This window comes from Lepus europaeus, chromosome 2 (genome assembly GCF_033115175.1).
Source record: "Lepus europaeus isolate LE1 chromosome 2, mLepTim1.pri, whole genome shotgun sequence".
Lineage (NCBI taxonomy): Eukaryota > Metazoa > Chordata > Mammalia > Lagomorpha > Leporidae > Lepus > Lepus europaeus.
Window position 1 is genome coordinate 39,329,047 of NC_084828.1, and position 20,498 is coordinate 39,349,544.

A 20,498-nucleotide genomic window follows, 5' to 3' on the forward strand; every position below is an offset into this window, starting at 1 on the left:
CTCACCTAATTCATGATCCTGTGAGATGGTACTCCAGCTAACCTGATTCATTCACTTTTAAGATACCTCCTTGGGGCTGGCAGCGTGGCTCACTTTGTTAATCCTCTGCCTGAAGCGCCGGCATCCCATATGGGCACCAGGCTCTAGTCCCGGTTGCTCCTCTTCCAGCCCAGCTCTCTGCTGTGGCCCAGGAGGGCAGTGGAGGAAGGCCCAAGTTCTTGGGTGCCTGCACCTGCATGGGAGACCAGGTGGAAGCACCTGGCTCCTGGTTTCAGATCGGCATAGCGCCAGCAATAGCAGCCATTTGGGGGTGAACCAACGGAAAGAAGACCTTTCTCTCTCTCTCTCACTGTGTAACTCTGTCAAAAAAGAAAAAAGATACCTCCTTAAAAGGGGAATTTCCTACCTATAAATGAACTTGAAGACTTTAACTCAGTAAATCAGTCTCTTCTCATATGAATGCAGTTGTTCAGGAAAACTCTATGGATGACTTAAAAGTTTAGTTGGAATGTTAAAATTTCTATTCTTTGAGAAAATGAAGCATGGTTTATAACCAAGAAAACTAACACATTTTAAGTAGAAACAAAAACTTTCATGTCTTCTACTTAGTGATAAAAATGAAGTAATTTTTTTGTGAGACACAGTAACAGGACAAATAGAAGCCACAGACACCCCAGTGTTCGCTTTGCCACAAACACTGAAAGAAGACATTTCTAAGAAATCCGCATAGAATTTTTACAGTGAAGGTGAATGAAGCCAGTAAGGATATAAATTACTATTGACCTGCTTGGAAAAGCATGCTGGGCCTGAGGCAAAAGAAATTTTTTAAATAGGAGAATGTTCTGAAATAGAAAGCATGTTAAACAGAATTGCCCGAGGACTGTTAGGAAATGAAAAATTACACTAACTGCATTGGGAACAGCAACCTGATAAAAGCACAATGCACAAATTACAATCTTCTTCACGAGCAGTATTAGACACAAGAAAGGTTAAGCTGTATGTGAGAGAGGTTTTGCCCACCACAGGCCACTACATGATAGAAGAATTACTCTCAATCGTTTCTAGGGACCCACTAACAACTACAGTAATAAATATTTCTAGATTTCTAATATTGCAGAACAACCTGGACTAGACCCCCTAGCCAATATATTTGCAAAACATCCCTTAAGTGCAAACCACCATTCAAAGTTCTATAGAAAACAACAAAAGACAATTAAGTGTTCCCTAACTATAGGCTTCTCTTCTTAAATGAAAAGCACTCATCGAGCATCCACGACATGCTCAGTGAGTCAGCAGATACTGGGCAGCAACAATGCACAAAACACAGCACTGAACTGGGCAGGGAAATAGCAACTCACAAGAAGAGTCTGTTAACTCATGAGGGCAAACACTTCTATAAACGACAGTGTTTTTACTGTGTGATTACTAGGTTAACTATTAAAGACTCAGAGTTCATGCAAAATAAATATGAAGTGTAAACACTGAAGAAACTGACATTTATTGGAAAAAAGAAAAACAAGTCATTAAGAAATGAACATGAGACACAAGGCACACACATGTTTACACACGCACACACCCACAACACTGCCACTAGTTTTAAATGTGATAAGAGAAGCGATTCCTTCAACCCCCCTCTCTTGCAAGCAGAGATCAACTCAGGAATAATGCAAGTCATAATGAGTCACCACACATAAGCAAGATTCTTAGGACAACAGAGTTAGGAACAGCTGTGATTTGGGCTGGGTCCAAGTGAAGTTGGAACATCCAGAGAGGTCCAGGGCTATTAGAGAAAAGAGCAGTCACCTGATATGTCAGTTTATTAAGGACCAGATTTATTTTAGCTGGCCCAAGTCTTGGTTTTGTGTAGTGCTTTTGCTTCAGGAGATGGATGTAATGCATTTAGCGTAAGTAAATATGACATAAATAAGGACCACCTAAATGAAAACAGCAGTGTGGACTAGCTGTGACAAATAACTTGAGGAAAACATGTCCACGTATGCAGCCTCAGTTAATTAAGAATGTAGCATATCTCCATGTTTCCATTTAAGATACCATCCACTTCTCAAGTATTTTTTTTTTTACAAAAAACTACCAGTCAATAATTTCTGAGTTTCTTTCTTAGTCAAAGTCAGATTCTCTATGGGTCTGACTATAACTCTGTGAGGAACAGAGAGCTGATTGAATCTTTCTACTTCAATCTTCCCCTTCAACCTCTCTGTGGCGTCATACCAACTCTTTCTCTAAAACTCCCTCTTTCAAATACATAACCTCAATATGTGCTAATAGGGTAGCTACCAGCCACATACTGTTATTAAACACTTTAAGTATGGCTACTCCCAACTGAGATGTGCTTTAAGTGCAAAATACACATCTGATCCCAAAGATCTAATATGAAAAAAGAAATTTATGGGGTTTTTAATCTATTTTAATGCTACTAGAAAATTTTAAATTATGTATGTGGCACATATTACTTTTCTATAATACTGATCTAGGGAAGATACTTAGGAAAAGGTAGTCAACATTCATTTGCTTGCTTGGTGTTCTTCCAACCATGTGACACTCATTATAATGTCCCCCTGACTCATTCAGGAATGGGGCCCCCTAGCTAAATAAGGAAATACCTCACTGCTGCTAAAAATTGTTCACTAGTCCTTCCAAAACGGGATTATCTGTTATAAAGAAACATGCCAAAACATTATTATAAACTATGTCAGAGGCTTCAGTTCTTACCTAACATGGCAATTCTTACACAAGTATATTTTGTAATTTACCATTTTTGCAAGTAAACTTTCACATTAAGTAATAAAAGCTATGCATAAGGTTGCATAGTATCCCTGTTTTAATGAAGATTAATATTTTAGCTATATTATTTGACTCATTCTGAAAAAGTCTCATGGACTTTGAAGACTCATTCCTAAATTTTTAGAGAAATAACCAAGAATTTAAGGCAAAGGTCATTAACTTATTTGAAACATACCCTCTCCTTCCTTAACAAAACAAGATAATCTTTCATCTGTATTCCAGTGAACTTTCTGGAAAACTACCTACTATAACTGTGTTTACATATCTAATTGAGCTCCCATCAGATAAGAAAGCTATCTTACTCAAATTTGTTCTGCTATCACAAAGAAAAATACCTGCAACAAACAGAATGTTATAAAGCATTTCTTCAATTAAAAAAAAAAAAAAACTGTGACAGACATCTATGCCTAGTCACTCTGCATGTTTTATGCTAAAGACTGACATGAAAGGTGGCATTTGGCTCAATGGTTAAAATACTCCTTGGGGGACCGGCACTGTGGCGCAGTGGGTTAAAGCCCTGGCCTGAAGCACGGGCATCCCATATGAGTGCTGGTTCAAGACCCAGCTGCTCCTCTTCTGATCCAAATCTCTGGTATGGCCTGGGATAGCAGTAGAAGACGGTCCAAGTCCTTGGGCCCCTCCACCCACGTGAGAGACCCGGAAAAAGCTCCTGGTTCCTGGCTTCGGATCGGCGCAGCTTCAGCCGTTGCAGCCATCTGGGGAGTGAACCAGCAGATGGAAGACCTCTCTCTCTCTCTCTCTCTCTCTCTCTCTCTCTGCTTCTCTCTGTAACTCTGTCTTTCAAATAAATAAAATAAATCTTAAAAAATAAATACTCCTTGGGACACCTGCAACCCATATCCAAGATTCTGGGTTCTAGTCCCAGCTCTGCTGATTCCAGCTTCCTGCTAATGTGCACTGAGGGAGGCAGCAGATGAGGGCTCATTTACTTGGGTCTCTGCTACCCATATGGGAGACTCAAATGGAGTTCCTGCCTCTCACCTTTAACCTGGCCCAGTCCTGACGGTTGCAGGCATTTGGAGACTGAACAAATAGATGGAAAAGTTTTGTTTGTTTCTGTCTCCCTTTATCTCTCTGCCTTTCAAATAAAATAAAAATACATTTTATTTTTTAAATTTAAATACCCATAAGCAACTGTGAAATACAGAGTAGATATAGGAAAAGGCAATTTTGATCATACTAACACTAAAATTTTTTTCACCTAAAATAAGAATTAGAAATACCACTGTGATCAACAAAAATTAAATAAATTGGCTAACAACATTGGTATATGTATTACTTCCAAAATTTTGGACTATACAGCTACAGCTTAAATGTTTACAAAATGTAAGTTAGCCCTTGGCTAACTCTGGTTGGAAGAGATGCATGGGCCCACACAGACCCCTTGATACTCACAGTATCCTATGGAAAGAGTAGCATCAGCATTACCTGGAGCTTCGTAGAAACACAATCTCTGACTTTAATAGACATAAAGCAGTGACTTGCAAATTGTAGCAACAATTCCTATTATTGTGATGATGATGATAATTTATAATCAATACAGTTGAGAGAAGTCATTATGAGATGTTTAGTTCCTCAGATTCCTCACAGTAACTTATAATTAGAGAATAAGCATTTTGGAGTCCATGTTGTAGCACAGCAGGTTAAGCTGCAGCCTGTGATGCCAGTACCCAAATGGGCTCATGTTTCCATTTCAGCTCCCTGCTAATGATTCTGGGAAAGCAGCAGAGGATGGATCAAAGTGCTTGGGCCCTGTCATGCAGATGGGAGACCTGGATGGAGTTCCAGGCTCCTAGCTTCAGCCTTTCCCAGCCCTGGCCATTGCAACCATTTGAGGAGTAAACCAGTTGATAGAAGATTTTCTCCCTCTTACTCTCTCTCTTTCTGTCTCACCCTCTTTCTCTGTAACTCAACCTTTCAAAAATATAAATAAATCTTTAAAAAAATAGGATAAGCATATCCTCAAAAACTCCATTTTTTCTGCTTAAAGTTGGATATATAGTCAGCTATGTTATCCATAAAATTTTCCAAATTTTAACAAATAAGTGGACCAACAATTTGCAGCTTTCAATATCTAAAAAAATTGTTTGGAAATTGTCATGTTCTCCTTTCTAATATATTTATAGCTCAATAAACATTGATAAGTATCAAAATATGTATTTAAGATTGAAATGAAGCAGAGGCTAAATTAGATTAAAAAACAAAAGAAAGAAAGAAAAAGTATTCCAAGATGGCTGACTAGGGAAAAGACATGCTGATTTTGACCAGGGGAAGATAGCAGAAGAAAAGTGGGAGGAGTGTATTCCCAGGGGAGAGTTGGAGAGAAGTTTGCTCATACTAACATTAACAGTAGAAATTCTACAGAAAGAAGATGGACGCCGTGGCACAGTATGGAAAGTATGCATGCACAGCAGCAATGGGGAAACCACCCACAACTCCTGCAGCTAGGGTTGGAGGAGATGGCAGGTTCTAAGAGACAACCAAGAGCAGACTGTGGCAGTCCTTGTCACTGGTGATACTTAATGGGAGGTAACCCTGTGGACCACACTTTGAGTCCAGCCTGGAGCCCTAGTCTGGGGGCAAGATACCTACCTAACACAGTAGAGGAAAACCACATTGCTTTCTCCCCATCTCCCTACAAGGGTTCCTGGTGAACAGTGAGAAGGCACCATCTCAAAACATTTAAAGGTTGCAGCAGCTTGTGCATGTGCAACAAGGAGATTTTACCAGAGGGAAAAATCCATGTTCCACACTGACTTTGGATCTGGCTAGATGGGTTGGCAGGAGTCTGGGTACCTACTTAGGTAGGACTCTGAGGTGTTCCCATCCCCTCAAGCTATCACAGTCTCTGGGGCTCAAACTGCCAATGCAGAGCACCCACAGAGAGCTGGCTCTGGGAATGTCTCTGGTCTCTCCGTGGATAGGGCAGACACACAGGAATGAGAGTGGATTGTACAGCATTGTACACTGACTGTGGGAATTCTGTAACTGCATGATAGGCTGCGGAGTGTTACTGAGTCTCTTGACAATCACTGTATTTGACTCCAGAGGCTCAGAGCTCCCTGACTCCCTAGGATGGGTCACCGCAGAGGGTTCTGTGCTCACACTGAGGACTGCACAGATCCTTTATTCATGGGCCTGTGCAGGTGGAGGTTGTACACACTGTGGGCTAACATGGACACTGATCACCTTGGAAAAAAGGTGAGATTTATGGGATATTATCAAATGACCAAACATACTCGTCTTAGGAATTCCTGAAGGCATGGAAAGACAGAATGGATTAGAAGGCTTAATCAACAAGATAGCAACAGAAAACTTCCCTAATTTGGAGAAAGAAAGGGATATCCAAATACAGGAAGCACAGAGAACTCCTAATGGACACGATCAGAAAAGATCCTCACTACGATACATTATAATCAAACTTCCAACAGTAAAACATAAAGAAAAATTCTAAAAGGTACATGAGAGAAATATAATAGTAATTTAAAAAAGGAATAAATTATTTGACATTTGCAACTTGTAGAGATGTCTAGAGTATTTTGTTGAGGGGTGGGAGAAGGCAATCTTAAAAGCTTATATGTTTTAGATGATTTAATTTCTATAATTCTCAAAATTTAAAAATTATAGATATGAATCATACAACTGTTTTTTAAAGGTTACGGATGGGGAAAAGTGGTTGTGTGACTCTAAAAGGATTTCCTTTGTATCATCATTGTGGTGGCAGTAACATAATACATACGTGCATTCAACTCAATGGTGAAGGAAGATAGACACACACAAATAAACACATGCAAAAACTACAGAAATCTGAATAACACTTGTAAACTGTACCAATGTCAATTTCCTATTTTTGACAAGACACAAGACATTACCTCTGAGGCAAGTTTGGTGAAGGCTACAGAAGTTTTCTCTGTTCTCTTTTTACAAGTTTCTGTGAGGCTATAATTTTAAAGAAATTTTTAAAAATCCAACCCAATACAATTTGCAATTCTCTAAACACCTTTGCCATATTTTTAAATTTCTTGTAACTATAAAGGTACTTTGAACTTGCTACAAACAAGCCTCAGATTTGATACTACTCATATATCTCTGTGCCTCCTGCTGATGTGTTATATTTGTAAATGTTGCATTGATAGCATACAGTTTTCAATAAAAGGCACCTTGAGGAGTTAAAGCAAAAAGGAAACCTATTAGTTTCACTACATACCTATCACTAGTAAGTACAATTCAAACAACCAAAGCAGCACTGCCAACTGAAATGGTCAAAAGGACAGAAGATTCCCAGGTGTAATGAACAAACAAGCAGATAAAACTGTCAGAGGGACTGGGCATTTGACTCTGCATTAAAGACAGTACTTTAGATGTCCACATCCAGATTGGAGTGCTTGATTCAAGTCCCCATTAGTCTTCCAATCCAGCTTACCATTCAAACATATCTTGGGAAGGCAGCAGGTATAACTCAAGTACTTGGGTCTCTGCCACCCATGTGGGAGACTTGGTTTGAGTTCCTGGCTTTTAGCTTCTGGCTTCTGCTTGACCCAGATCTGGTTGTTGTGGGCATTTTGGGGAAAAAACCAGCAGATAAAAGGTTTCTCTCTCTCTCTCTCTGTTTCTCTGTTTCTCTCTCTCTCTCTCTCTACCTCTCTCTTCTTGTGTGTGTGTGTGTCTGCCTTTCAAATAAAATGAAAATAAGTAAATGAAAATATATTTCAGTATCAGAGTTTCAAGTAGAAAGAGTTGCAAGGAAGAAAAAAGCATAGAAATGACAATTATGAACTCTGTGAACCTACAGTATTCTAGAACAATAGCCAGTCCTCCTGAGAGAGGAATAGTAAAACAACCAAAAAGCAACAGTAACTCAGACATTTGTCAATTATGATCTCCACTTAGTAAAAATACAATGATCATGAATAATAACAAGCTCCTAACATCTTAGGAAAGAAAACCAGTATGACCTGGATACATCATTAATTTTCTATTCTGACATCAAAGAAGAACCAGATTATTCCACAATCTGCCCTAGAGTCCTGTTGTCAAAGACAAAACACTAGATTAGTCTCTAATGGAAATCCCATATTTATATGAAATGTCTGCCATAGGTATGCACAGAAGAATTATAGTTACATATTTTAAGCTTTAAAAAGAAAAGCAGAGAAAGGTGTCAGAACTTCATAATGTTATATATGTTTGGACAACAAAAACAAGTAATACATATAATTAATTTAGTTCTCCCTTCCTTTAAATCCAACAAATATTCTATTATCCAAATAATGTAGATAAAGCCGATGGGGGCACCATTGTGGCATAGCAGGTAAAGCCATTGCCTGGGAGGCTGGCAACCCATATAGGCACCAGTTTGTTTCCAATTCAGCTCTCTGTTAATGACCTGGGAAAAACAGCAGAAGATGGTCCAAGTGTTTGTTCTCCCATGTGGAAGACGGGGAAGAAGTTCCTGGCTCCTAGATTTAGTCTGGCCCAGCCCTGGTTGTTGTTGCCATCTTGGGAGGGAATCAGCAGATGGAAGATCTCAATCTCTCAATCTCTCTCTCTCCCTCTCTCTCTCTCTCCCTCTCTCTCTCTCTGTAACTCTGACTTTAAAATAAATAAATAAAGTTTCTTAAAAAAAAAAAAAAGACAAAGTTGATCATTTTTTCATGAACTCAAGACAATGTGCACAAATTATTAGAAATTAACAAATGTAGCCAGTGCGGCAGCTCAATAGGCTAATCCTCTGCCTTTAGCACCGGCACACTGGGTTCTAGTCCCCGTTGGGGCGCCGGATTCTGTCCCGGTTGCCTCTCTTCCAGTCCAGCTCTCTGCTGTGGCCCGGGAGTGCCCTGGAAGATGGCCTAAGTGCTTGGGCCCTGCACCCGCATGGGAGACCAGGAGGAGCACCTGGCTCTTGGCTTCGGATCAGCGTGGTGTGCTGGCCGCAGCACGCCAACCGCAGTGGCCATTGGAGGGTGAACCAACAGTAAAGGAAGACCTTTCTCTCTGTCTCTCTCTCTGTCTACTCTGCCTGTCAAAAAAAAAAAAAAAGAAATTAACAAATGTATTTCTTCTCAAGATACTCTAATATTTTTAAAAAGAACACTCTATGAAATTACAGAGAGAAGATAATGGAGCTCCCCAAGTCACAGGACCAAGTGGCTAAAGAGATCAGCTCATTGTGCTACACAGCAGTCAAAAGTTTCTGTATTTCGCCAAGAAACAAATCCAGAAAAAATACAGATCATCAGATCTAGCAAAGTGAAAGCCATGAACCAGGGTTGTGTTATTGAGGGCTGTAGCTTTGGACTTTCTCAAGAGTAGAAATACCTGGACTCTGCCCAGAAAAATTTACACAAAGATGTGATGTCACATGACTATAAGGTGGTCTTGCTGGGACTTTTCATCATTTGCCAGATGTAGTCTCCTCTTTGGCACAAGGGAAAGAGCCCTAGGAAGCTGTGACGGATAAGATAAAATGACATTTCTCAAGAAAATGTTTGTACCACTTAAGTTTTGATGATCCAAGCGCACCTCCAACTAAGGATGGCCATGGGATGGTTCTTATCAGTAATTTGTGCACAGAAAAAACTAGATCGAGGTTAAGAGAAAGCCAATACATATTTTCCCAAAACAGACATGGTAGGCTGGCACATTTCTATTGGGAACTTAATAGATGCAGTGTTGAGATATGCCCACTGATTGTCTAAGAAGAATAGAGACCATACGCTAAGGATAATAGAGTAGAAAAATAAAGACAGAAAGTTCCAAACTAAGGTCCAAATCACTCACCTCCACATTCTTTGTGAGAGATACAAACCTCTATTTCTGTAACTCAGTTTGGAGCCTTTTCTGTTAATTGAGAGTGTGTTCAGTTTTCTGTTACATGGACCTCAATGTATAACTGATTTTACGACATTTCTATAACAGTATACATATCAATATTGTGAAGTTAATCATAATTAAATATAACCTATGGTTAGGTATTGATCTTTCATAAAAGCATAAATAGATTGAGGATATTAACTATGATATGAATTGTAAAATCATTAAATTCTTACTTGATGTCTATTCAGAAAACTTTCAAGTTTACCTATATAAGATGTGCAGTGTTAGACATGGATTCTGATTACTACATTTTGAATTATAACACAGACACATATATATGTATATATATGCACATATACATATATATTCCTGTAATTTTATCTCATTATAGTTAAATGAATCTATTGAAATGCACACAACTATTACATTCTTTTGCTGTTTTAAAAAAGATTTATTTATTTATTTGTAAGTCAGAGATTTATAGTGAGGGAGAGACAGAGAAAGAGATATTCCATCTGCTGGTTTACTCAATAAGTAGCCACAACAGCCAGGTCTGGGCCAGACTAAAGCCAAGAGCCAGGAACTTCATCCAGGTCTCCCACGTGAGTGACAGGGACCAAACACTTCAGCCATCTTCCACTGCTTTTCCCAGGCCACTAGCCAGGAGCTAGATCAGAAGAGGAACAGCTAGGACATGAACCAGCGTCCACACAGGATTCTAGCATCACAGGCAGTGGTCTTATCTGCTATGTCACAATGCCAGCTCCCCATTCTTTTGCTTTATACATCTTTTGGCAAACCCAAAACTATTCAAATTAACTGAAACCATCAAATTTCAACAAAAGAGAAAAAAGAGGAAAAGGCAAGACATTGAATGTAAAAATATTTTCATACTGTGTAAATATTTTTCACATATAAATCATGTTCAGACTCCACTGCAATAATTCTATCATTTTTCAAACTTTTCTGTTGCTATTATATATTTTTTCTTCTATATTAGTCTTATTTTCAAAATTATTCCTGAAATTAGTAAACTCAGTACGTCCATTCTTCTAACTGTCCACAGTTCAGGAGGAAGAAACTCCCTGCAGCTATTTCATGCCCAAGAATATGAACACTTAGCAAACATGAAAGGAGAGAAAAGACAGAAAAGGAAGATCAAGAGAAGAGTGATTGTGAATTTCTGCAGGCCAGCATTTACCTCTCTCAATATAGGGAGCATTGTGCTCATTACATCCCAGAACTCATCTTGCCTTCAGCTTACAGTAAACTGGCAATTGCCTTATCATTTCTTGCCAAATTAAGGATCAAAGTTTAAACATATTCTTCTCCATCTCTATTATATTCTGATTAAAATTACCACCTGCCTCATCTCATTTAACAATTACTTCTACTAGGAAAAAGAAGGAACCTCTAAAAGTGAAGACATGGTTACAGCAAAGCAAAGAGTTGCAAGGAATTACCAGTTGTGGCATTTAGCTGATGTCAGATTGCAGAATACGGCATTTAAAAAACTAAAAAATCTTCTGGAAATAATATTCTTGCATATATTCAAGTTTGAGAGGTAGTTTGCTAATAATATTATTATCATCAAGTTCTTGTTTGCTTAACGAGCATCTTTTCATCTTTACATACATTTCTGGTCCTCCAGACACCCAATGAAGTAGGTTCTACCCACCTTTATGGAAGAAGAACCTGACATTCACAGATTTTGATCAATTTATCCTGGATCTCAAAAAGTTAAAAAATGATTATGTGAGCTACAATTCAAGTCTTGTTTTGCTACTGTACTTTGCAATATGGTCACTCAGCAATATTTTATATGTTTTCTTTCCATTTCACATGTAATGAAACTAAATTTAGAATCTAAATTATTTTGGTCACTTAATCATCAAAAACAGTCAAGTTTTACAAGTTAGTCATCATGACTTAAATAATGTCAAACAAGCCATAACCAAATTATATAATAAATCAATGAATGTAAGTTATACAACAAGTTTACCTTTTGTCAAGGAACTGGGTCCCTCCCTGTTGGCCTAAACACAAATCTGAATGGGGCTTCTTTTTGATATTAAACACAAAGGAACCCTGGATTCAAAACAGTGGTGAACATGTACTGATGAGCAGACTGATCACCACAACAAGAAAATCTATTCTTTATTTAACCAAAATAAAAAATTAAAAAAAAGCTCACTTCAGAATGAAAGGTACCAGGTAGCAGCAATTTTCTCCAAAGAACACACTTTAATGTTTTCCTCTAGCACCTGTAAATGTATAATCAAAGTTCAATGCATGCTTTCAAACAGCAGCAGCATGATATACTTCTCATTCTAAAACTACAGCACCTTTCACAGAGACTATATTATCATCTCAGTGACTAACTAGGACCCAGCTTGGTGGGAGCTGAAAGGAATCCTCTAAGAAATTACTACATGAAGTCATTTCTCAGGAGGTGGTGCAGCAAGTACCAGGGCCTAAACTAAACCAAAATGTTCCATCAGGTCATGTTAAGTGACTTTGAAGATGAGCAGGGGTCAGAGACTCTTGACCATGGCTCTAAAGAATTCAGGGGGGACTCTGGCATTGGTACAGATCTCAGCTGCAAAGGGCAAACGAACCTACCAGTACAGAGGATCAGGTCATGCACATCTTGTAATCTTCAGACTCTTCCTGCTTTCTAAAAATTACTGACATTTTGATTTTTCTCAGAGCCCACAACTTGGCCAGGTGCTGAGAAGAAAGTGCACCACTCAGCTCTGATTTAATACTTCTGTGCTGTGAGAATGAGAATCACTTTTTGGTGTGGATGCTGACATGCCAAATTCAAATAACTTTTCAATTCTGATTACATACCAATATAAAAAGTATTTTTATTTCTAACTAAGTAGAGATCTTTGCTCCAATAGAATCCAGAGCTTATAAAATCTCTTCTTCCACATTTGGGCATACATATTAATATCAGATTTTTCCAAACTGACTTTTCCTTCAGAAAGCAAACCTTTAGTCTGTGTGAAACACAGAAGTAATCTAATGAAGAACTACCTTCTTGACTGAACTATTTTCTTCAGCTCTTAAGTATATATCCCCTTCTTTAGAACATGATATAAAACTCCTAGCAGCTGCTCCCATTCATGGTACACCCTTCTTTGTAACATTCCAGACATCTTTAGCTTAAAGTGAGTTGATATTAGGTTCATGGTTATGACAGAAAGAAAAACAGAATCAGAAGATCATTGACCAAATTATCATTTGTTCATTCAAACACACTGAGCATACACTAACAGCCAGGTCTAATCCTACAGACTGATACCTACAACAATGAATTATCAATATAAGCATAGTGCTCACTTACAGGAGCAATCTGGTAGAGGACACCAAGAATAGAAAGAGAATGATATTGCAGTGAATTAGCACCTGCAGGATAGGGAATTTCAAAGTGGCAGACAAGAAGGGGAGACCTTCATCCATCTTAGAGAAAAAAGGCAGGGAAGGCATACAACATATCTCTAAGCCACCTCTTGAAGCATGTAGGGTAATTTACAAGATAGAAGCAAAGAATGTATCAAGCAGAAGGCACTACCTGTTTAAAAACATAACTAAACCCAGAACTATTCCAAAATATGTGGCACCAAGACAGGATAATATGTCGGTAAACTTTCAAGCTGATACTCCTTAAACATCTGTTAAGGAACATTTGCTATGACACAGATAAGTTATTTTATATTATAAGAAAAATTTATTAGTTCACTCCTACAAAGCTGAAACAGTCGCTCTACTGACAAAAACCTGCACACATTTCTGCCTGGATCTGTTCTGTCTTTTATTTGGTGATTTTTCTGGAACACTCAACCTCTTTTGTGTATATACAAAATAAGAAATGAAAAAATTCAATATTCAAGAAAACAGCATACAAAATAAACAGATATTATGATTCTAACTTATTTTGCTGGTATTTTCTGATCCTTACAGAATTGCCCCCCCCCCCCCCGTGTGTCCCAGCTGTTCCTCTGTCTGCAGGCCTTGATAGATTAGACAGTGCAGAGGAAGAGGATGGGTGCTAAGACGATGCTGAAAAAGTCATCAGGGACCAGATAAGGCAGAGAATCATGGGTCATGAGAACATCTACTGTACCATTAAAAAATAAGCCCTTATTGAAAGGCCTTAAGCAGAGAAATATTATAATTGGGTACGCCTACTTAACAGTAAAATTTGTGTTGTTGACGGAATAGCGGTAGAGGAAACAAAGTGAAGATTTGAAAGGAAGAACATTACCAGGCTGTGTTTGTAAGGCTAGAGATGCTAACAGGTTGAAACAGGACAGCAATGGGAATGCAGACTGCTACCTACTTGACAGAGTTAGGAGCTACGATTGACTAGACTTGGAGACATGAAGAAAGGAAGAGACAGGGGTAATTAAAAATAAATCTTGGCTGGGGCCGGCACTATGGTGCCCTGGCCTGAAGTGCCAGCATCCCATATGGGCGCCGGTTCAAGACCCGGCTGCTCCACTTCCAATCCAGCTCTCTGCTATGGCCTGGGAAAGCATTAGATGATGGCCCAAGTCCTTGGGCCCCTGTACCCACATGGGAGACCTGGAAGAAGCTCCTGGCTCTTGGCTTTAGATCGGCGCAGCTCCGGCAGTTGCAGCGAACTGGGGAGTGAACCGTCTTATGGAAGACCTCTCTCTCTCTCTCTGACTCTCCTTCTCTCTCTGTGTAACTCTTTCAAATAAAATAAATAAGTATTTTTAAGAAAAATAAATCTGGCTGGGGCCAGCGTTGTGGTGTACCAGATAAAGCCACAGCCTGTGACACCAGCATCCCATATAGTCACCAGTTCAAGTCCCGGCTGTTCATTTCTGATCCAGCACCCTGCTAATATGTGTGGAAAAGCAGCAGAGGATAGTCCATGTCCTTGGGCCCCTGCACTCATGTAGGAGACACAGAAAAGGCTCCTGGCTTTGACCTGGCCCAGCTCCGGCCATTGCAGCCATCTGGGGAGTAAATGGATGGATGGAAGTCCTCTCTGTGTGTGTCTCTCCTCTCTCTGTAACTCTGCCTTTTAAATAAATAAATAAATCTTAAAAACAAACAAAAAAGAATAATTCTTGGGCAGAGCTGAGAGAGCAGCATTGTGGTACAGCAGCTAAAGCCACCACCTGCAATGTTTGTATCCCATATGGGCACCAGTTCCTGCCCCTACTATTCCACTTCCAATCCAGCTCCCTGCTAATGGCCAGGAAAAAGCAGCAAAAGATTGCCCAAGTACTTGGGTCTCCACCATCCATGTGGAAGACATAGATGCGGTTCCAGGATCCTGGCATCAGCCAGGGTCATTGCAGCCATTTGGAGAGTGACTCAGTGGATAGAAGATCTTTCTAACTCTCTGTCTCTCCCACTCTCTCTGTCACTCTTTCAAATAAATAAATAAATCTTTTAAAAAGTTGTAAGTTTTATGCTTGAGTCTTTGGTAGATACAGATGTAATACACTTAGAGTATAAAGAGATTAGTTTGTGTCCCGGCTGCTCCATTTCCGACCCAGCTCTCTGCTATGGCCTGGGAAAGCAGTAGAAGATGGTCCAAGTGCTTCAGGCTTTGCACCCACATGGGAGACCCAGAAGAAGCGCCTGGCTCTTGGTTTCATATCCCCTCAGCTCCTGACATTGCGGCCATTTGGGGAGTGAAGAGGAATTTTCTCTCTCTCTCTTTCTCTCTCTCTCTCTCTGTCTCTCTCTCCTTTTCTCTGTATACTGTCTTTCAAATAAATACAATAAATCAAATCTCTCTCTCTCTGCCTCGAATTCTGCCTTTCAAATAAATAAGTCTTTAAAAAAAGTAAATTGAAAATTGATCTTTATAAAAATTAATAGGAATAGGAGAGGGAGGAGGAAGAAGGGTGGGAACATAAGCAGAAAGGAGGGTAGGGTGGTAAGTACCACTATGTTCTTAAATCTATATATATGAAATAGATGAATTTTGTGTACCTTAAATAAAATCTTAAAAAGGGGGAAAAATGGATATCACTAAATTATCATTTTGTCTATGAACTTACTGAAAACAATTTCAGTAGAATAAGATTAATTCCACCTCCAGCACATACCAGACATGTGAACTTGACCAAATCTCTGTTTTTTCATCTTTAAAACAAGGAAAACATCTGCCCTGCATACTTCATGGTTTTTCTTTTTTTTTTTTTATGAGAGTTAAATATCATAACCTATCTGTACCATAATCAGGTAAACTTTAAATAGAGGGTCTGGAACCATTATTGCAATTGTGCTGCTCAGATCAGGCTCCACAAATGTCAGTTCTCTGTTCCATCCATATGGCAAGCTGACATGCACTGGCCAATACATTGTGCCAGCAGAAGGGAATCACTGTTGAGCAAAAACTTTAACAAAGAATGTCATAATTCCACATCTTCTCTATCCCCTGCTACTGGCTTCAAAGAAACATGTGTCAAAACAGATTCTTTCTAAACCTAGAGTGACTGCTAAGAGGAGAGTTCCATGGCTGACTCATGCTGGCATGTAATATAGGGAATATGAAATACTTTAATAGCACTAAGATTTTGGAATTATGACCACAACAGCTAACTGCAGAGTAAACGATGGGAAGAAAAAGGAGGCAATCAATGAAACATCATAGAAGCAGCCATATACACCAAGGTACTGATTATTTTATGGCCCCAAATAATCCCTAATCCCTCAAACTTGATTCAAAAGTCTAAGGAGAAGATAAAATGAATATCAAACATACAAAATAAAATAAAGTGACAATGTTTGGGGAAGGTTGAGACAGTTAATGAGAAGAACTTGCCTCCCCATCACTCTTCTCATATTTTATTGCTTGTACCCCAAATTGCCCTCACTCCTTAGGATGCATGCTCAGCACCTAAATGTTTGACCGTAGACATGCTGCCCAGGTGAGATACTAGATATCAGGGGAAATGAGAGTGTCCGAGTGTGTTTGTGCTGCTAAAACAAAACTGAGACTGCGTGATTTACAAAGATCAGAAGTTTTTCTCACAATCCTGAAGGCTAGGAAGCCCAAACTCCAGATGCTGGCAGAGTCAACATCTGGTGGGGGTTGCTGTTTTCCAGATGGGGCCTGTAACTCTGCCTCCTACAGAGGAGGGCAACCCTGTGTCTTCACAGAGCAAAGGGACAAAGCTGCATGAAGCCTCTTTTATAAGGGCTGTAATCTTGTTCATCACAGAGGAGATTTCATGGCCTAATTTGTCTCATAAGAACCATCACATTGGCCAGACCTGAAATTTGGAGGGGACACAGCCAAACCATAGCAAATTCACATCCAAGACCAGACTCGATGAAGAAGAAATATTTTATTCCTCAAGTGTTAACAATAAATGTTACTGCTGCCAAATGCCAAATTACCATTCGATATGCCTAAATGGAACATGTGTCCTGGAAAATGGCAATTACTCAGAACCTAGGCCAGAAGCAGAATCCAGGTCAGAGCAAGTGAGCCCTAAGGACCCACTGGACCAGACTCTTCACCAAGAACACTCGATTTCTTCAGACTTCCTTCTTCTGGCCTTTGTCCTCCTCATTAGTTCTGACAACCATGAAAGAAAATTAGAACTGCTTCAATCACAACAGACTTGAAGCTGAGTACATGGAAGAAATACAGAACAAAAAACATTTGTGTAACCATTTCTAAAAGATGGTCAGAGAGACACAAACAATGTCCACAACTCTTCTTTTGAAAACGTCTTTTGAAAACTGTCACTGTTATGATCACACCAGTCTGACTACCATCCTGAGTGCCATTTTTGCTCTAAAATGTTTTCACTAGTTCTAAATAAAATCCAAGATTTAACTACGAAGATTATGTACCGCAAATTCTGAAAACAATTTCAGTGGACACCAATGGTTTGTATAAGAACATAATCACCTGATTAAGTGAGCAACAGTAGAAAGTGGCTACTTGAAGGAGATTCAGTTCATTTGGATATAGGAGCACTGAAATGGGAAGTAAACAACTTCACGTCCCTTTCAATCCTTAAAGAAGTCCTTTGCTCATAAAGAATTCCTTAATATGGGCCTGGTGCTGCGGTGCAGCAGGTTAATGACCTGGCCAGAAGTGCCAGCATCCCATATGGGCGCCAGTTCAAAACTCTGCTGTTCCACTTCCAATCCAGCTCTCTGCTATGGCCTGGGAATGCAATAGAAGATGGCCCAACTCCTTGGGCCCCTACATCCATGTGGGAGACCAGCAAGAAGCTCCTGGCTTCAGATCAGCACATCTCTGACCGTTGTAGCCAACTGGAGAGTGAACCATCAGATGGAACAACATCTCTCTCTCTCTCTCTCTCTCTCTCTCTCTGCCTCACCTCTCTCTGTGTAACTCTTTCAAATAAATAAATAAATCTTTAAAAAAAAAAAGAGTTCCTTAATATAAGATTTGCTGGAGTCAATACAATACTATCAAACCACGACTTGAACTTAAGTTGGTTTTGTATTTTCAAACTCCAAATCAATCTTTCATTACCCCCAATGCTTTTTCATGCCAGTAACTAACTACTAGTTGTTGGTTTTTTTGTTTTGGTTTTGTTCATTTTTTTTTTTTATTAAAAAGTTGTGGACTCCTATTAAAACGCAGAGACTAGGTTGGCGCTGTGGCACAGCAGGTTAAAGTCCTGGCTTGAAGCACCAGCACCCCATATGGGTGCCAGTGCTAGTCCCAGCTGCTCCTCTTCCAATCCAGCTCTCTGCTATAGCTTGGGAAAGCACTAGAAGATGGCCCAAGTTCTTGGGCCCCTGCACCCACGTGGGAGACCCAGAAGAAGCTCCTGGCTCCTGCCCTCAGATCAGTGCAGCTCCTGCCATTGCAGCCTTCTGGGGTGTGAACCAGAGGATGGAAGACCTCTCTCTCTCTGCCTCTACCTCTCTCTGTAACTTTCAAATAAATAAAATAAACCTTTAAAAAAAAAAAAACTGCCGAGACTGTTAAAATCTCAAAGCACTTGCCTTCACAAATGCATTTAATTAATATAACTAGTCCAAAGCTATCCTAGTTTTTCAAGCTATACCTTTTGTTGTTATTGCTGTTGAATTCATCAGCATTCTAACACCAGTAACTCAAGTGTAGTAACCCAAGACACTACAGCCTGATGGGAGGCAAGCTAAAGTAGTATCCTGCATTGGCCTCCTAGAAGTTTGCCTGCTCCCTCCTGCCTTCCTCCTTGGAAAGGCTGTAGGAAACACGAGGCAAGTCGCTGCAGCCATTCACCAAGGTTGGTCCAAGAAGTTTGCTAAGGTTCCCTGACAGAAGGAACAGTGACATGGGAAGAACAAAAGCGAAACGGCCTAGAGAAGCAAAGAATCCCGACAAATCACACTGCTGGCCATGAATCAAACCAGAAAGTTGTAAGCGGGCAGTCACAAAGGCCGCGAGGGACGCCCCTGCCAACCCCGCAGGACCCCGGGGACAGCGGCGGTGCGCGCCGACGTCGGGGACTCTGCAGCGGCCTTGCCTCCCCCCCCCCCCCCCCCCGCACACGCCGAGGACCCGAGTGTGGCGGCCCAGCACGTAGCCCTCGCGACAGGGCCGCTGTGAGAAGGGAGGGAGAGGGGAAGAGGAAAGTTTCTGTCACAGCTTCCGCGCCCACTCCTGCGGCTGTCAACACAGTACTTCTTGAGCGCACGCGTTGGGAGTCAACCCGACGCCCCGCCCCCCGAGCTGCCTCTCCCGTAGGGTTTGAGGGCCGCCGCGCGGGAAGGCCGAGGGGCGGAGCCGGCGCGCGGCAGGGGCGGGGCCGGCGCGCGGGAAGGCCAAGCAGCGGCCCGAGCGGCAAGCCCGCTGCCGGAAGGCAGGTGGCCAGTCACGTAGTGGGGATTAGGGCGGTACCTGCGCTGAAACTCCAGAGCGAAGGGCTTCAGGTACGGGTCCATCTCCAGGAGCCGGGCGAGTTCGGGCACATCTGCCAGGGCGGCAGCGAGAGCCGCCTCAGAGATCTTGGCCTGAGCTGCCCGAGCCGCCGGAGTCGCCGGAGCCACTGCAGCCGCCATCTTCCGCCGCAGCCCGCGTAGCCGAGGCCCGAGAGGGTCGAGTGCGGCCCGAAGGGGAACCGGAGCGCGATTCCGGAGGAAGGCGGCGAGGGCGGAGCTGGAGGGCGCTGAGGCGTGTCGAGGCGAGCCTAGAAGAGCCTAGGCGAGCTGCGGTTGCCCAGGGCCCTTTATAGCCGCTGAGAACTCCGCCTGCCCCCTTCTCCCCCCGCCGGCGGGGAGGAGCGGGACCCCGGGTGATCCCCGGGCGCGCGTCCCGAGCGCACAGGCCTTTCCGAACACTCACGCGGCTCGCACCTGGAGACCGCGCGGCCCTGCCCTTTCCTCTCCCCAGCCTCTTCACTTTGCTACCCCGGGCCACCCGAGTAGGCGGATCCCGAGGTGACCTCGCTCCGTCTAGCCAGCCCTCTTCCTGACTCATTCCTGCCTCTGGCCAGACCCTAGGCTTTGCTTACTTGAACAACCTCCTGATTGAAGCATCCGCTTCTGTTAGATGTGGTTACCTTACCTTCCTTTTCTAAGTTTGGAGAATTTCTTGTTAGTGCAATGTTTGAAACAAGTGTTGAAAATGAAGTTCCCTCTCCAAGGTTCAGCTTTAAGTTTGCCATGCTCCGTGATTTTAACCAAGAGACACGATTCTTACAACCCATTGATCTTTCTGATGCTATCTGAATTTTTGAGGGATGAAAAAAAGGAGGAAAATTCTTTAATTCCTCCTACAGTCAAAAAAAAATCATTTGTATTTGTTTATAGTTGTAACAAGGTTTTCAAGGGTTGAACTGTCTTTGATGACACAAATGCTATGGATAGGATCCTTAAATTGGAAG

General features: G+C 41.3%; 1 protein-coding gene across 1 annotated transcript in view; it reads right to left on the reverse strand.

The window, feature by feature from the left end:
- GBE1 (1,4-alpha-glucan branching enzyme 1) overlaps positions 1-19,825 on the reverse strand; it is a 308,114-nt gene extending 288,289 nt beyond the window's left edge. The window contains exon 1 of the mRNA XM_062206685.1: positions 19,514-19,825. Coding sequence (XP_062062669.1) covers positions 19,514-19,674 — 161 coding nt within the window. The 5' untranslated portion in view covers positions 19,675-19,825. The remainder of the gene's footprint in view (positions 1-19,513) is intronic.
- Between the last annotated feature and the right edge of the window lie 673 nt (positions 19,826-20,498).